General features: G+C 48.5%; 1 protein-coding gene and 2 long non-coding RNA genes across 6 annotated transcripts in view; 2 read left to right on the forward strand and 1 right to left on the reverse strand.

The window, feature by feature from the left end:
• Window positions 1–19,228, reverse strand: part of LOC116943581 (heart- and neural crest derivatives-expressed protein 2) — a 54,801-nt gene that overhangs the window by 27,073 nt on the left and 8,500 nt on the right. For 2 of the 3 annotated variants that reach the window (XM_032956542.2, XM_032956541.2), the window contains one exon: window positions 8,680–17,948. In XM_032956542.2, the coding sequence (XP_032812433.2) occupies window positions 17,859–17,948 (90 nt within the window). In that variant the 3' untranslated portion in view covers window positions 8,680–17,858. Of the gene's footprint in view, window positions 1–8,679; window positions 17,949–19,228 lie in introns of those variants that run through there. The other variant, XR_012942172.1, reaches the window with a different exon arrangement.
• Window positions 1,232–17,119, forward strand: LOC142925077 (uncharacterized). The gene is made up of 2 exons (XR_012942175.1): window positions 1,232–1,534; window positions 16,533–17,119. It is a non-coding gene; the product is annotated as an uncharacterized LOC142925077 (long non-coding RNA).
• Window positions 1,541–5,224, forward strand: LOC142925076 (uncharacterized). 2 transcript variants are annotated; one of them, XR_012942174.1, is made up of 3 exons: window positions 1,541–2,223; window positions 2,366–2,515; window positions 2,631–5,224. It is a non-coding gene; the product is annotated as an uncharacterized LOC142925076 (long non-coding RNA). The 2 variants fall into 2 exon arrangements; XR_012942173.1 differs by having other exon boundaries at window positions 1,541–2,196.

The raw sequence follows: 19,228 nt of genomic DNA on the forward strand, positions 1-19,228 counted from the left end.
AGTTCAACATTCGTACAGTTTTAATCTGTAACCACTCGCCTATACGCACCAATAGAATAGTAGTTTCTGGGTAAAATGCCGAGAGAGAACAAGATATCGGCATGTGTCCTGCATTTAAAACATACCAAAACATATACATTATACAGACCTTTACACTGGTATGCCTTTCATTTGAAATGGTGAACAATTTTAAAGTGGACAGTTATAATCGACGGCACGCTGTTATGATTCGCGTGCCAAAGCGGTGTTGATGTTTGCGTTCATTACGTGCGAAAAATATAACCGCATCATGCATCGTTTGCGAATTTATTTGTTGTGTATATAAGAAAGTGCATGGTTTTTAACAGCCCAGCATTCGGAAAGCTACGAGTTAGTTATACAACTTCAATTACACTGTTAAGAGTCATAACTAATTTATATTTTTCGCACTCATTTAAAATCATGCTCACGTATGCAGCACTGCGTATGTACACCTACATAAACGTTGCATTGTATAACCTGTCTATTGCATTGCACACAAAGAATACACAATGTTGAGCGCATCAGCTAAATCCAATATATACACCGCAAAATCCAGTGTGCCTATACACACGAGTGGCCATCTGCTTCTGGCATTGCTTTATTGAAAACAAACAAACAAACAACCGTACGGTGTGTTTTTAAATGGCTCAACCCACACCGTGCAGACTCAGCCGAGTCTTCTACGCAACTTCTGGTTCTCCAAAGTAGATATATAGAACGCCGTAATCATTGGACCGATTTCCACCAAACGACGTATCCGCGGACTCTGTACGTTGTTAAAAACCCCAAACGCGCAACGAAACATCACCAAGACCAAGTCTAACGTTAGACGCGAACATATTCGCCATTATCAGCCACTGAAAAACCTCCACCCCCCCCCCCCCCCCGTTTCGTCGCCACGTCTCTCACGGATCGTGCGATGTAATAACGGAAGGCTCGTGAGAGATGGTGACGAGCTCTGATGCAATCAACAACAATCGCCGTTCGCCCCACTTCGGTGTGCACATTGGGGCCACGCGAAGTGTGGACGCCTCGCTGCTGGCAAGGAGTTCACGGGACAGACTCAGGTGTTATGTGTTTAACTGACTTACACCCAGCGCCTGGGAATTATAAACTCCACGTCCTCGCGACGCCCACCGCGCTAAGACGTTCCGCGTCCACCAATTTCCTCCCCCATTCAAATGAACTCGTCCCACGCTGCACGCGCCCCATGATTGTTAATCACGTTCCACGTGACGCGCGAAGCAATAAATGCAGCGTCACGTGGAACAGGCGTGCGTGCGCGCACGCCGATATCTCGATCTTCATTTGAGTCAGCTCGATTAGCACAGCGTTAATTGCGTAGCGTGTCAAGTGGGACGTGTTTAACAATCATCAGGCGCGTGCAGCGTGGAACGAGTTAAATCGTATTTGAATCGGGAGTACATTTGTAAACGCGGAAAGACGGAGATTGGTGGTGGAGGGGCGGCGATGATTGGAGTTTGTGAACGCGTTCATAATCTACAGCGATTTTGTGAGTATCCATAGTCCACATCGGCATCGTCGTGAGCGGTTGTGGCAATGCAGCTATGGGCCATGTTGAAACCACTGCAGTCTGCGCTCCTTCAACGGAGGAATAGCAACATTAACATGAACTTTTTTTATAAGTTTTCTCGTCGTGACTAACAGATCACGACGTATGGAATTTAGCTTCTGAGCATATTGCTGTCTGCAAGAATGAAATAGACTCGTCCGCAGCATTTTATTGCTTGATGAAGGCCTCGCCGAGTCAACGTCTTCACTCACGACCCTGCGATGTATCCTGATTGTTCGCTAAGCACCTTGCACAAACGACTGATATGTAACCGCAACATCTCATCTGATGTATAATTTAACAACAGTTTGGGCACGATGGTTGAATGTTGAGATGTTGTGAAAGATTAATCGTTTGACAAACAAAACCCTCCCGAAAATTCTGAAGTCTAAAAGTTAACTTCCCGAGTAAAGTCCGTCGAGTTTAGAAGCTCTCGTTCAAGGGTGGCTCTGGAGCGACCTTCAACAGCGCGTGGCAGAAGCACTTTTGCCTAGAGGCGAGATGTTGGCGAACACTCGGACTCGCTCGGATCTCTCTACACGACGAGCGCCACCAACACCACAGCGGACACCTGGGACCTTCAGATGAACGAGGCTCCTGAAGTAAAATCTTCCGCACTAACAAAGTTTGTGAGTGCGTCTGTGTGCGGTGGGGGGGGGTAGCGGAGCCGATCGCGCGCTGCGCTATGAACCAGGGCACCTACGTACGATTCCCGCTCACGGCCAACACCCGTGACGATTATAATCTGAACCGGTCATGGGCCTCCCCTAGGTTGACTCGGCCTCAAATGAACACCTCGCGCGGTGTGTAAACATCGCCACTTTGGAGACAAAGACGGTCGGGCGTGGTGCTGGCCACCCATCATCCCCTCGTGTGCCGTGCCGACCTTCAATGGCGCTGCTTGCTAACAACGCTCGAACTGTAAGTCTGGGGATCTTTGCTGTCGTTTGTAGTTCTATCGGACATGTATGGGTTTAAAGTTGGCCTAACAAAGTCTTAATTTCTAACTAATTTTTTTTTGGGGTCGCTGCTTCAGATTGGCGTTGGTGGTGGGTGACTCGAGGAGCCACAGCCAAAGCGATTGGTGACACTGGATGTGGTGTACCGGGTGTGTGAACAACGTTCCCCGGACGCGCCCGACCGTTACAGACCCGGATGAAACGAAGTCTTCCCCTCCACCCCCCCCTGCATGCGACTCGTGATCAAAATCTTCACTCGACTTAATACGCTTACACACGCGGCGTTATCGGAGTCGGTGTCGGATTATCCTCGGAGCAAAAGTAGCTACATGTGGTAGCTACATATATAGTAGTAGCTACTACATATACATATATAGTAGTACTACGTATATAGTAGCTACTATATATAGTATATATATATAGTAGCTACCACATATGTAGCTACTTTTGCTCCGAGGATAATCCGGCACCGACTATATATAGTAGCTACTACATGTATAGTAGCTACTATATCTATAGTAGCTACTATATATGTGGTAGCTACTACATGTGGTAGCTACGGGCCTCGCACTTTCAAGGGCCCCGCGCTAAATGATTTCAAGCTATCAATTCCGGTTCAGTGATTCTGCACTTGCTCTATCACTAGAGTACTATACCGCCTGCAACTTTTATGAACGACTGGGCGTTTAAGGTTAGAGATTTGTCGTATTATCAGGCTGTATAGCAAATGAAAAAAATACAATTACTTTACTATGCAAGTGAAAATTTCGTGTGTTAATATTTATATTTTTCAATCGAATGTGGGGCCCCTTTATAAGATATGCTGCAGGCCTCGCACTCGCTGAATCCGACACTGATCGGAGTCGGCTCCGAGAACACGGCTTGCATAGCTGTTACCGACCGACCTCCTGACTGGTATTCAGGCAAGTGGCTAAACGCGATCTCTCTGCGACGTTCACATTGTTTGTCGTTGGGGTTTGTTGTTGTTGCTGTTGCATTCGCGATGCATCACTGATCTCCCCTTGTGAAATATTGGGGGGTGGGTGGGGGGATGGGAACTGGGTCAGCTGGATCATCCGTGCTTTGGTTCGTGTTGAGTTGTCCTTCCCCCGCACCTACGATTCGCATTGGTTGGCTACGTACGGTGCGAAGGAAGTTCAACATACAGACAACAAATCGAATAACCTCAAGCTAATTATAATTATTTAATGCATGGCTGATACCGTTACGGGCGCTCCGTATAGCTACTTTACCGGACTTGAACTTAAAGGTAAACGATTTAAACTTATTTAAATGTGCGAGTGTCCGCGTTTTCTCCAATGTACAGCAATACCCCGGTTTAAGTCGTGGATGCGTTCCTGAAAGGTGCGACAACTCGAAACAACGTCAATCATCAAAGCCGATATACAGGGTGGGATGGTGGAGGCGAACGCTGAGAGGGAGACGGATAACGAGATGGGCAGATGATGATGGCGATGCTGTCAGCGACGTAAGCGTGGGTTGAGGCGACGCAAAGCGAGACGTAAATCTGGGTATTATTGTACAGGGTGTTCCAGATGTGCTGTGACCCCCTCCCCCCCCCCCCCCCCCCCCCCAAATATATATAATTGACCAGTATACATTTTTCCCCACGATACTTTTTCAGTTCTGTTTGCACACTCATTGCTATACACAAAATATTAAGTTTTAGATAATTGAGTGGGGGGAGCTGGGGGGGGCGTTACAAGACATCTTGAATCGCCCCGTACATCGGGAGAGAAGACAAACATTGACCGGGGCCACCGGGTCGCGTGTCGAGACTCTAACGCGGCGTGTGATGATGTGGCAGCGACTGCTGCTGCTGCTGTTATGCCAGAAACGTTCCGGTCGAGGCGTATCTCAGCCGTGGGGGAGGGAGTTTGGGGGTTAGGGGGGGTTTAGGGGGGGGGGGTCAACGTAAGGCCGCGGTTTTTGTAGGCGAATGCCCGCCCGCCAGCCCGCTCCAAGAGCCACTTGGGCTGCTGCGGCTAATTCTGCCGCACGCTGCATTGGGGGCGGGGGTGGTGGCCGCTTCAACATCTGTCCGCCACACGCCCGTGGCGTCAAGCTGCAGAGCACGTCGAGTTTGTAACGCGTAAATACGTCTGTGGCTGTGTGTGCGTCTCTCTCCTGTGTGGTGTAGCGGTTAGCGCGCTGCGCTACGAACCTGGTGACCCGAGTTCGATTTCCCGCTCACGGCGAAAATCAGTGGCGATTATCTGAACCGGTCCTGGGCCGCCTCCTATGTTTACACACCTGGTGCGGTGTGTAAACATCGCCACTGGGGAGACAAAGGCGGCCGGGCGTGGTGCTCGCTAACAGCACTTGCCCCAACAGTTTGTTACAGGCTATATGGGGGATATTTGTCTCTCCTTTGGACTGTGTTACTCTGAAGCAGTGTCCGCTACTGCACGCATGGGTGACCGTAACTTTATGTCAGTCTAATGCGGTTGTTCGTTTGCACTTCAGAGTATTCTCGAACTTCAAATCGTACACGACCAGGGCCACGTGATCTATAGCGCCAATCTTTCACTCTATGATTCACTGAACCGTTCTGGTCTCTCTATCGATGCGTTATTATGAAGGGTCATTTCCTACAAATGTTGCCAATCATAAATATAAATAAACAAGCTTTTAGGACGGTTGTTATTGACGAATGTGTTCAGATTTTTTTGTTAAATTGTTATTTTGCGTTCGTGCACCACTACATCAATAACCGTAGCATCGCCATGCTTTAACTATAACGCGAGGGCGATCCAGATACCGCCCCCCCCCCCCCCCCCCCACTAAAATAATAATGTGTAGGTTTACAGCGTTGCATCGAGAATACTTACATTCGTTTCAGAGTCTGTAACATGCCACCCACAAATATCAACACGCAGATGACACCACCTCTGCCACACTGAATATTCAATCATCATATTGAGATGCAAGAGAGAAATTAGAAGTCAGTGGAGTATCTGTAAATAGAAATCCTTATGCTAAATATATATGCGCGAACAAACAATTTGCTGTTGGTTACTTAGGGGCCATTCATTTAGTACGTGCGCATGGAGGGGGGAGGGGGGGTTAACCCAAATGCGTAAGCTCGCGTATGGGGGTCTACTGACAATGTACACAAAGGAAACGAAGGGGGGGGGTGAAGCCTCGATAATAATTTTTCTGCATTGGCCTTCAAATGCGCCACAGTTCAGTGTCTTCAGCTGTGAGACAACAAGTACTAGCGGGAGAAGTGGGACTGTGGGAGAGGTGTCACTCTTTGTGTGCCACCGTAGCCCTGACTGCGGCTATCACGCAGCTCGGCAAATTAAGTGGCCAAGGTACGCAACTGAATTCTTTAATGCAGCCGGCGGTGAACTATGTTTGCTTAAACACGTTAATATTATTCATCCATGATCGTCTCTGCGTGGATTAAATATCGGCCGTTCTATAGGATTGGGGGGGGGGGGGGTGAAGTACGCGTGCCTACAGGGAGGGGGGGGGGGGTATGCCGTTTTGACAGATTTTTGCGTACGTACTCAATGGATGGCCCCTTAACGAGTGAAGACGACGAGTTTATACTTCTCGGCCGTTCATCAATCATTTGCCGTATGAATGCCTCTTCCCCACGACGTGGCGGACCCATGGAGGTTGTTTGACCATACTTCACCACTCTGGTCACTGCAGGTTGGTGGATTAGGTGCCGGTCCCAAAGGCTGACTCGGTTATCCCTCCTCTGATGAGAGTCGCGGCCTGGAATCGAAATCACGTGAGCCAGCTCGGTGCAGTGCGCTAACCGCTGCGCCACCGCTCCCTCACGACTGTGTAAGGGATCTGCTAATGAGATGTGCACTTTAAGGATTTGGTTAGTACTTCGAACCGATGCGTCGCTTGATTTTTACGTAGTGTAAATCATTTTTTTGATCAATGTTTGTGCACTCGATTGATGGTTCAATTGAGTGCAATTTACATCGCTCAAGTTACACGACACGTGACGGTTCATTAAAAGCGATAACAAGGCGCGGTTTTCTGCTTGCTCCAATCGGCATAAAGAAAATTCTGGACGTTGCAACCGAGAGGAAATTTCCTGTACGAAGGCTGGTCAACCGAAACGTCGCTATGCATCTCTCTTTGTTCCCTTTGATCCTATTTCTTAAAGACTCATTACAAAATCTGTTTATTACTAAACACAACGCTATGGGCCCGGTGTATTGTTCTCAAAAAGTTTTGACCTACATCTGCATATACATTATATACATAGTGTACACATGTAGGAAATAGCCTGCACACAGATTCAACAGCGTATTCTTAAAGCGGATTTATTTTTTCCTTTCGCGCAGCTGCGGCAGGGAATACATTTCAGCAAGAAACATTTCACACAGCCGTCGGATCACACCGTCATCTCAATACACATTTAACTATGTATGTTAAACTTATTTCGCACAGTACGTTGCCAACCGCGCTCATCGGAGGTGCGGGAGAACGGATAACAACCTCAACACAAAGAGCAATTGTAAAGAACTGAGTTTTTAATCAAGATGATTGATTATTTACAAGTGCCTATCTCCAGGGGCGTCCGAATATCGGAAGGAAGGGCGTTCCAGACGGCCGCAGTCGTGCATCTGAAAGCGCGTGGACGATTCACAATGCGAGATGAGGGACTCCTCCCTGCCCCGTGCTTCGTGATGGGGAGGAGGGGTGAGGGTCGTGTGACCATACTTCACCACGCTGGGCAGTGCGGGTTGGTGAAGGGAAGGCCCAAGGCAGGTTTGCATATCGCTCGCCACTGATGTTAGCCGTGGTTACTAAACTACTCCAATTTTTTAGCTTTTTTTGCAAAAGCGACCTGGCTATCGTGAATGATAGCTTGACGAAGCGGCTCATCACGTGGAAATGTACAGCGGCCAAAGACTCATGAACGCATGTCGATTCCAAATGTAGAGGGGGAAAAACCCGCAGGACCTGTAAAACAATAATCCTGGCGACCACGGGGAGAATATGCAACCTGTAAATATGCAGGGGTCGGGGTCGAACCCACGACCTCCTGCATAGCAGGCGAGGCAGTTAACATCTCGCGACCGTGGCACTCCGCTCGGAACGGAACTCGCTGGGTGTAACATCGTGCCGTGTGCCAAGCAATTCGGCTACCTCTCCAATCAACTCGTAGACAATACTGTGTACATGGCTTCAGTAGAAATCGGACACTATTACGGTGTTTAGACAGGGACAATATATGTACTATAGACATTGGCAGCAAGTACCACTGCCTCCTAAGAGTCGCGTATTCAGTTTCGGGTAAAGGTGCAGCCCTGCAACTGTGTTTCGCGTCACTGTTCGTGGGAAGAGCCTCCACTAGCGGGTATTTGGCCTACTCTTCCACACTGGCCGGACATGATGGAAGATGTGGGAGTACACACGCTTGACCGCACCGCACGCGACCTGTCGATCTACTGACTGTGTCTGTGCCTAATGATATTGCTCATGGGTGGACAGATGCAGTGGGAGTTAATAACAAGTGTCCCATTGTTTTCAGCTGCCGGGACGGGAGATTGATTAAACTGGGGTTACATCTGGATTGTAATTCCGGTGTGCTAACCGATTTAACGTTTTTTGAAAACTATTTTTTCAAATTTTACACGGTAAGGTAACATTGAGCTATACAGCTCTTTTTCAGAAGCGGCCTGGCCACAATTTATCTCAACGAAATGGCTCATCATCATGTGGTAATGTATAGCAGCCAAATACTCTAAACGCACGCTGATTGTAAATGTGGAGGAAAAAACCGGAGGGCCCAGATACGACGGCGAGAGAGAGACACGCCAACTCCAAATATACAGCAGCAGGCGTCAGGGTCGGGATGGAACCCACGACCTCCTGTATACCAGGCGAGGGAGTTAACATCTCACCACAGAGAGAGACACGCAAACTCCAAATATACAGCAGCAGGCGCCAGGGTCGGGATGGAACCCACGACCTCCTGTATACCAGGCGAGGTACTTAACATCTCCTAGCCACCGTGACCCTCACGTAGAATAGAATAAAAACAAGAAGAAAAGCGATGAGGACAACGACAACATTGTATGCAGGACGGTGATACAACTTTCTTTAAAAATTTACAAAGATGCACAGTTTGAGTGATGCTGCAGGCATTTATTCAAAGGTTCGGAATCATTTACAGTCGCTATTCGTTCGACAACGCAATTACCAGACTTAAATAGTGAACACGTGCATGGCTGGCCTTGCTGCACCTATAAGTGTACACAGTCTCAGTGAGTCCAGGTGCATATATAGATATCACTGTAGTCGTAAAAACAATACAATGTAACGAGTACTATATGTACATCTTATTGTACACTATATATAAACAGGATAACATTGCACCAGCTATATCGAATATATGTTAAAAAAAACTATATTTCATCACAGAAACAGCATATAGCATGTTTGGTCTGATTGTTTGTGTGTCTCATAGATACAGTATATGTTTAAGCGTATAATAATTTACAGCCCTTTTAGCAATCCATTTCTGGACGAAGGTCTTCCCCCGCCGTGCGAGTCGTGGGATGTTGTTTGACCATACTTCACCACCCCGGTCAATGCGCGCTGGTGAAGGCGTTTGGGGGAGGGCGTGCTATGAATTGGTACAGATGTTAGCCGCGGCAGAGGAATCGAACGCAGGTGACCGGGTGAATAGTGCAGTGTGCTAACCACTGCGCCACCGCTCCTTTGAAGCGTATACTTCACGAACTTAATCCGAAATGTGGTCCAACACGTTCTAAGAATCGGTATGCTGGGTAAAAATGAGTCATACCCTTAAACACATGCTCATTTGAACGTGTAATGTCTGTGTGTGTATTTATACGATTAGTGATATGAATGTTACATGTGGAAGTGCAGGCTGTCACCCCACTTTGATTCCCGCTCATAACCAATAGCAGAACAGTGGCGAATATTTGAACCGGTACTGGGTCTCCTCTATGTCAACTGGGCATTAAATTAAGTACCCGGTGCAGTGTGTAAACATCAGCACCGGGGGAGACAAAGGCGGCTGGGCGTGGTGTTTTTTTTTCTGGCCATCCATGCCCTCGGGCGCCGTGCCGGCCTTCATAGCCGTTCACTGGCAACACTTGCCCTAACAGTCTGTTAAAGACTATACGGGGGGGGGGGGGGATCTTTTATCTTGTGTGCATTTTGTGAACTATCGACCACCTTGACCCGTGCGTCTCTAAACGCTGGATAAGAAAGTAGGCGCGTCTCGGTGTATGCGTGGGTGTCTCCGGTAAGGCGTGTGCGTATGATGAACGTGCTTCTCGCCAGCAAGGCTTTCGTGAAACTCCACACAATGCGCAGTGATCGCCTGCCGCGAGTTTGCACCATTAGGCCACGACCGATGTATTATTATTATTGGTGTGGTGGGAGGGGGCGGTTAGCACGCGCTGCGCTACGAACCCGGCCACCCGAGTTCGATTCCCGCTCACGGCCAACACCGGTGACGATTATCTGATCCGGTCCTGGGCCTCCCCTAGGTCGACACGGCCTCAAATGAGTGCGGTGTGTAGACATCGCCAATAGGGAGACAAAGCCGACCGGGCGTGGTTCCTGGTCACCCACCCCCTCTCGTGTGCCGCGCCGGCCTTCATAGGTGCTCGCTAACAGCACTTGCCCCAACAGTCTGTTACAGGCTACACGGGGGATCTTTGTCTTTGTTGTGTGTCTGTAGGTGCTCGCTAACAGCACTTGCCCCAACAGTCTGTTACAGGCTACACGGGGGATCTTTGTCTTTGTTGTGTGTCTGTAGGGGCTCGCTAACAGCACTTGCCCCAACAGTCTGTTACAGGCTACACGGGGGATCTTTGTCTTTGTGTGTCTGTAGGTGCTCGCTAACAGCACTTGCCCCTACAGTCTGTTACAGGCTACACGGGGGATCTTTGTCTTTGTGTGTCTGTAGGTGCTCGCTAACAGCACTTGCCCCTACAGTCTGTTTCAGGCTACACGGTGGATCTTTGTCTTTGTGGTGTGCGCGGGGTCTGTGTGTTGTCTGTGCAGATGTGCATCTCGGGGTGTGCGTGCGAATGGTGACGATGCACTAGACCAGCGGCAATGGCTTTCGATCGCAATCGAAACCTGCCCCTGCTCCTCCTCTAAGTTGCCTAGGTCTAAAACGAATGCCTTCAAGTGCGATCAACGTTAACGGTGGAAGGGAAAAGAGGCGAGCGGACATAGGTGCTCGAGGTTTTATATATTCGGATGATGACGACGATTCATGATGGTGATGATTATGACGACGATTATTTGAAGGTGGTAACGATGATGATGGCGACGATGATTGTGATGATGTAACGCGTTGTGACTAGAATGGTCCGACGTCATCAGCCGAGTTCGAACAAAGCCGTGAAATAGTAAAACTATCTTAACAGGCTTGTGTTGCAATGGACACACGGTAGATTTTGCTCTTATATGGCGAAGCGTAACTCTATAAAACCAAAGTATAAGCCCGTAAAGTTGGAGACTGAAATGGTTTATTTTTATCATCATATAAATCAGATTTACCTCCGACTGGCCTTATTTCAACTTGGAGCATAGGGCCGCAAGCAATTGTACACATGGACACGCTGATGAGAACCGAATGTTCGAAACCAGCCCCAGGAAGTCTATGCGTAAAAAAAAAATACATGCTGCCTGTGAATGTTGGTCTCTAAAACCAATAAATAGGCTTATTGACACAAAAACACAAACGTACAGGATTCTTAATTGACGTCAGGGTCAGATCGCGTGAGTAAAATGTGTCGTGCACCCTTCTCCACCCGACAGTCAATGAAGAAATATCACGGGGGACCGTTTTTGTTGTTGCCAGTATCAAAGAACGATTCCTTGCGAAGGCTATCAATTTGGCGTTTGAACATCTTAACACCCGTTTTAACTGTTTGTTTTAAAGCTTTTCGTGACTGCAGGGATTCATATTCTTGGTTCTTTCGGTAAAGCAACGTAGAAGTGGAAATAATAAAATAATAAAAATAAAACAATCAAATTCTCACGACGTTTCGATTGCAACACAAGCAACCATCATCAGGTGTGAAAACCACAGCAAGTCAAACATTTTCACACCTGATGATGATTGCTTGTGTTGCAATCGAAACGTCGTGAGAATTTTATAGTTTTATTTTTATTATTTTATTATTTCCCTTTTACCCGTTTTAGCGCCACAAAGGGTATAACACCACCTATTAGTTATTTTCCGATGAACAAAGTCTGTCCCGCGATGCACAAACGTGCCATTATGTTACCGCCGAATCGGCGCAGCCGGTGTTGTTGATGGGGGGGGGAGTGGAGCGAGCCCACAACCTTAGACATTGGGGTGCGATGTCTCGAATTCATTGATTGGCCGTGTCGAGCGAACGAAGCGTGGACGCGTGACACATGCGCGTCACGCGTACGCGCCCTGGCCCAAAAGGTAAATTATATTTATCAATCGTGTTAATGGTGGTCGCGAAAGCCTCGCTTACACGTGTTGCAACTTACAACGTGCACGTTTCTACGAGTGGCGAGACGTGGCGCGCCAGTTGTCTTGACGTAACGATTAGGCGTGCGTGGATTGTTTTGCATTAACATTTGCGAATACCGTCGGATTATTTGTCAATGAACGAACACGAATACAAAGACCCCCCCCCCCCCCCCATGTAGCCTTTAACAGACTGTAGGGCAAGCGCTGTTAGCGAGCACCTACGAAGGCCGGTGCGGTAAACGAGGGGGGTGGGTGGTCAGCACCACGCCCGGCCGCCTTTGTCTCCTCAGTGCTGATGTATACACACTGTACCAGGTACCCATTAGAGGCTTAGTGGACCTAGGAGAGGCGCAGGACCCGTTCAGGTAGTCGTCACTGGCGTTGGCCGCGAGCGAGAATTGAACTCGGGTGGCTGGGTGCGTAGGGTGGTGCGCTAACCGCTGCGCCACCGCTCCCCACACACACACACACACCACGCGCGCGCGTAACATACACGTACACACGTGCGTGCAACGTGTACAAAACGTTATCGTAACGTGCAGGGGGTGCTTAATAAACTATTCGCAATTGCAAAATTTCAAGATACGAAGCTCTTACAACAACAACAACTCTGAATAACCGTGTACAGGGGACGGCGATTGCAATAAAACACATCACACGCACACGCGGCACATTCTGCAGGCACGTGCTTTGTTTACAGGATGTGTACGGAGAATGTGCGGCCTCTGTTGGCAATACATCTCCGCAATGTCACACGGGGGGTGGCGGGGGGCTAAAACCACGTTCGTACATCCTGGATTGCCTCCAGTTCATCCGAGACGCGACGCACTCCGTTTATTTTGAAGTTGTTGTTGTTGGTAAATAATGCAAAACGCTCTGTAACAGTAAATAAAGTACCGATTCTGGCGATCGTCACACACAACCTAGTCTCACCGTCTTCCTGTATTCACTACAAATCGTTGACATGCCTATTCACCCGCTGTCTAAGAACAATAATAGTGACAATGATGCTTTTTGTGACTCTACATTCCCATCCACGCACGTCCAATTTGCTCCCCGACCTTGAACAAAAACCAGCACCGCCCAGCGTGGTGAAGTATGGTCAAATAACCCCCCCCTCCTCCTCCCCACCGCGACACGACCAACACGGCATTGTGGAGGCCCTCGATCCAGCAGTGGATCACCAAAGGAGATGCACGTGTGTGTGTAGTGGTTACAGCGATGCGCTACGAACCTGTCCACCCGAGTTCGATTCCCGCGCACGGCCAAAATCGGTGACGATTATCTGAGCCGGTCCTGGGCCTCCCCTAGGTCGACTCAGCCTCAAATGAGTACCTGGTGCGGTGTGTAAACATCGCCACTGGGGAGACAAAGGCGGTCGGGCGTGGTGCTGGCCACCCACCCCCTTGTGTGCCGTTCCGGCCTTCATAGGTGCTCGCTAACAGCACTTGCCCCTACAGTCCGTCACAGGCTATACGGGGGATCGTTTTTTTTGCATGAAGTCTGCATTACGCTGTGGACTGCCGCGTGTCTGCGCGTTGTGCGCGCGCGCGCGTTCACCTTTTTATTTTGTCTTCGCGACCGGGCGCCCGCTATACACGGGCTCTAGCGTCGCACTCCGCCGGGGGCGGGCGAATTACTCGGTTCACGAAAATGGCATTGATCGTATCGAGCACCCGCGTGTCGAGGTGGAACGTCGGGCCAAGGTCTGCGCAAAGAGTGAAACCGCGCGTTTCTGGGAGCCAGGAGATAACCAATTTTAACTTTTCGTGGTTTTGTAGAGTCCGTAAGCAGATGTCAGCTTGCTCGTCCCATTCTATGGCCAAAGTATTGCAATTTGCATCAGTCAGTCAGTCGCGACCTCCATAGACTACATACATTATACTCGGCATCGATTACATGGGCTCGCTCAGTAGGCTAATTATTGTAAAATATATATCAGTCCACACAATTAGCTTCCGCTCCCCGTGCGTGCTAGTTACGTAATGAAAAACAAATGGTGTATAGTGTAACAATGAATAGCTCTTTGGTATTACATTTTCTAACGTTGTTATTTATAGATGCGGTTTTCTTAATAAAAAAAAAAGTTCGCCTCTTCTATTTATCGAAAATGTGAAACTTGCTTCATTATTCGTGGAATTTGCCAAGCATGCCAATGTAATAAAACCTTCCTGAAACAGTCGATAGAGGCTCGGTGAAGCTTTACTGATCAATAAACGGCATTGAATATAATCATAATAATTAATATCTATTTTTTTCTAATTTACAGCTCGCTACCAATACTCTTTGGCTCTATTGGGTAAAGTCACGTGACTTTACCCAATAGAACCAAAGAGTATGGATCCTAGCAGTCACGAAAGCTTTAAATCTAGAATCGCTACCAATACATTGCCTTGGGAATCGCTCCCCACACTGTCGGTCTTGTTGGAGGTTTAGACGAAGTCAACGCACCTCCGATTAGCACATTTGGCTACGTACGGTGCGAAAGAAGTTCAACACACATGCAGGACGGGTTTAAATATCACTCCTCAGCTGTTGTCAGCCGTGGCAGGGAATCGAACTCTGGTTGGTCGGATTCATAACGCAGTGCGCTAATCACTGCACCACCGCTCCCCCACCCTTCCCCCACCCCTCCTTATAGACTATTGTTTATCATGACTAATTATTCGTAATTATCATTATCGGCCATCGTCAATTCACTCCTGGATGAAGGCCTCCCCACGTCACATCTGCGATAAAATATGTAAATAATAACAAGTGTTATTATTATTATCGCCGTCGTGTATAACATATATATAATCGACGGTGTAAGAACCACAAACAACACGAAACGTCGTCTCGAGGAAGTGGTCGCCATCGACTCGTCTCCACATCGCTGGCTCCGTGTTACTACGGTGCGAGCTGCAGCGACTGATTTACAGTTGCCATTAATTACAACCTCAATTAAGTGTCCCTCATTAGATGCAGGAAACGTCAAATTAGTGAGTCGCTTGACAGCAAATGGGGAAAAACACAACCCGTCAAAGGCTTTCGGTCGGCTCTAGCGTCACCCTCCACGAGATGGACAATGTACTCGGTCCACTGCTGGTGTGTGTGCGTGTTGCTTATCGCCAGACTTAAAACAACGTGCAACTTTTGACGTGCAATTGAAAGCGATTCTAACTTAAATTAAGGGTTAACAATAATAATCCACTTCCAGATGTTGCTGGTTATCAGCATAACCTCGACGATCTGCGCAAACGATTTCAGCTCGTTTAGCCCTTTCATGATGGGTAAATGGTCAGCGTCAAAGAAGGGTTTCTCAAACTCCAGCCCACCACCACGGCCCTACGTACCAATTGACTCCCATTCAAATTAAAATCAATCCGTCCAGGGGCGGAGCCGGGGGGGGGGGTGACAGGGGTGACATTCTGCGTGTAAGTGTACGACACTCGGTCTGGCGGACTCCGTGCAACTGCGTTGTCAGAGTGTGTCGCCAACCGATGGCGTCTAGTTCAACAGCCTGACTCTCTAATCATTCTTGAAATTAACATTTGTCGAATGTCACCCCGGCCTGAAAATCCTGGCTCCGCCCCTGAATCCGTCGTCCCACGCTGTACGCGCCCGATGATTGCTAAACACGCCCCCACGCGACCTGCTAAGCAATTAACGCTATCTGCGTCACGTGGAACACATCTACACAAACAAAGACAAAGCTCCCCCCCATGTAGCCTTTAACAGACTGTAGGGGCAAGTGCTGTTAGCGAGCACCTATGAAGGTCGGCACGGCACACGAGGGGGTGGGTGGCCAGCACCACGCCCAGCCGTCTTTGTCTACCCATCGACAATGTTTGGACATCGCAGTAAGTAGAGTACGGTACTCATTTGATGCTGAGTCTACCTATGAGGGACCGTGTCTAGTTCAGATAATCGTCACTTGTGCTGGCCGTGAGAGAGCCGATTTCAAACTGAGACCCATGGCCGATTCAAATTGAGATCGTGATCTCTGTGTGTTCCACGCGACGCAGGCAGCGTCACGTGGGAAGCGTTTAACAATCATCGGGCGCGTGCAAGCGTGGAACGACTTGTAAATGCGTGTTCGAATGGGGGAGGGGGTGAGTGGTAAACGCGTGGTGGGCCGCGAAGGCAACGAGTTTTGTGTAAACCCCTGCAGTCTCGAGAATCGTTAGATTTGACATGGGTGACACACGCAGCCACCGTCGCTAGTCTCCGTGCGCTCTTAGTTCACGCTCGATACGAGAGAGAGAATCAGGAGCGCGTTGCGCGTACGCAACTTGCCCGTGACGCCTCGCGCGTAAGACGTGGGGCCGCAGGTTACACTCGTGACTGATCGAGAGCCCTGAGTTGCGGATGCTACCTCCACGCGCCCGTTGGTGTGTTGGTTGCGCTGCGGGCGACTGCGTTGATTCAACATTGACGCCTCCAATTAAAAAAAAAACATCGAACGTCTCTCATTGTTGTGGTACGATGTGACTTGCAGGCTGCGCGTTGCCCAGGGGCTGACCCGCACGAGTCTGGATCTTTCGTCGATAAGGACGCGAGTCGTGTCGTCGGTGCATCGTACTACGACTGCTAACACTTCATGGGCAAAAGTTAATCGCGAAGCGCCGCTATAGCCACCTTCGTGATGTCATTGTAGAGACGCCGTGTTACTATAACAAATAACAATAACAACAACTGTTGCCGAGTGAGAGGCCAGAGAGGTGGGAATATACCTCGCTATGTGTTGTGAAGAAGGATCATTGCCCGAAGCGTCGCCGCTTATATTATATATATAGATTTTTTTAAGGCCACATTATTATTGACGAATGCGTTGGGTTGTGTATGCTTATTACATGTGCACCACTGCTAACGCACGATCGCTGCATAATGAGTTTTACGGTATTAAAATAACATAGTCACACGCTGCATATGGAGTTATCTACAAATGAGATGTTTGTTATTTTGCCTTGCGTTCTTACATTAATTTCGTTTTCTCCAGCCAATTGCATAATCACCATCATCATCATCATTATCACGTGAGTCTGCAATTGAATCGCACTGCAATGTAATAAACTATATACTGCATTGGTTCGTGTACTGCATTGATGCATATTAAAACACTTCTGGCATGTAAATTTCCGTATAGCGACATCTGTGTAACATCAACTCTCATCATCATCATGGTCAACATAAAAATAATACTATATTCAGTATATGAATCGTTTGTAGCTGTAGCATCGATACGAACGTTATGCAAAATAGAAACACGTTTAAAGAATAACTAAATCTCTTTTTAGCATCCTTCGGAGAAAAAAAAATCCAATTTGTAAGGGGCAGTCGATTGCATTGTCTCAACTCTGTCTTTTTATAAATCCACTGAAAACAAGAACAACAAAACACTCTTCCAATGTTGGTGATCATTCTAAACAATCACCACTATCATCATCATCACGTAATTATATACAATATTACACTGTAGGCCAAAAAACACTCGTCGATACCACGTTCGGGCACACAACGTAACATTATTACGACGCAGCACCACAGGTCTATTGAATTACCGCTCGAATGTTATGATTATGATGATGATAACAACACGAGCAAGAATACTGTGCAGTTACGAGAGGACCGACAAAGACGTACCGGCGGCGATTCCCCGTGCCGACGACGACGACGACGACTCAAGCGATGTTCAGTGCACAGCTTTTAGTTTAGTTTTTGGGGTTTCTTAAGGTTTTTTTGGGTTGTTGTTGTTGTTGAACGGAGCGTTTTCTCAGCGTTCAACCAAGAGACACGTTGGCCCCGGTCATCGTCATCATCGTCATCATCGCTTCAACTCCTGAGCCCAAACGTGCTGTGGCCAGCCAGTCCGTCCCCGCTTCTTCTCTGTCGCGCTCTTCTTCCCACTGGGTCGCTGATCGGAGGCGAGGACAACAACAAGACGACAACACGTGTGACACTTCACGTTTAACGTTCCCACCAGACGCGCACACAGACACACGCCGCACACTCCCTCCGCCTACCCACGCTCCCCAATAATCCGTTTCGCTCCATCGATTTAATCGAAGCAAGCGGCTTCCGGTCATCGCAACCTCTGATTAGCACGGTTAGGCCACGTACGGCGCGAAAGAACTCCAACATACGTCCTCGCAGCAGCGGCTTTAAGATTAACCATCGGACAAAGACGGCCACCACATCGCGCGCCTTCAGATGTGCTCCTGACAGCCGTCTGGAAAGCTCTTCCTTCCGATAACAGGAAGCTACTGGAGCTCTATGCACTTCTAAATCATATCGATTGGAAAAAAAAACTCATTTATTCAAAACTGGATGTTGCGTTTAGCTTGTTGCCTCCCACCCTCCCCCCCGCATCTCCGATTAGCACGGTTGGCTACGTACGGTGCGAAAGAAGTTCAACACACTGTACGTAAACTTGTCGCGCAGTGGTGGCATCGGCGGGTGGCGAACCGCACGACGGGACACGGGTTCGATTCCCGGCCATTCGGCTATCGTCAGTTGTGGCGAGCGCGATATCTGAACGTGGTGTCTGAGAACACGCTTCGGCAAACCGCACACTCACATTGAGTGGGGAGACATTCATCCAGCAGTGGATTGACAAATGGGCTTTAACGGGACACGGGTTCGATTCCCGGCCATTCGGCTATCGTCAGTTGTGGCGAGCGCGATATCTGAACGTGGTGTCTGAGAACACGCTTCGGCAAACCGCACACTCACATTTAGTGGGGAGACATTCATCCAGCAGTGGATTGACAAATGGGCTTTAACTTATTACGTATAATTACAATTGTCAAATCCCAGCTGTAAGCGAACAACTATTGGAGCAGTTATGGCACACAACAAGGTAGGTGATACTGTAACCCCGTACGCCCGGCCGCCTTTGGCTCCCCAAGTGCTTACGTTTTCACACACCGCACCAGGTACTCGTTTCGTGGTTTAAGAATGTAACTCAGTGCTGGATTCCTGACTCGTGTGCGTCAATCGTCGTGCCACCGTTCTTAAACACGCAAGCAGAAAGCGCAATTAGCAATAGAAAGCTGGCAATGATGACACAGATGCCACGGGTGCTAGTCGTGTGTACGTGCATTGTGGGTGGCGTGGGGATATAGAGTATACACGTGGATGTGTTACATCACCTTTGCCAATCCCTGCTGGATGAATGACTAAATGATTATTCTG

This window comes from Petromyzon marinus, chromosome 18 (genome assembly GCF_048934315.1).
Source record: "Petromyzon marinus isolate PM22_M1 ecotype Great Lakes invasive population chromosome 18, UKy_Petmar_22M1.pri1.0, whole genome shotgun sequence".
Classification (NCBI taxonomy): domain Eukaryota; kingdom Metazoa; phylum Chordata; class Hyperoartia; order Petromyzontiformes; family Petromyzontidae; genus Petromyzon; species Petromyzon marinus.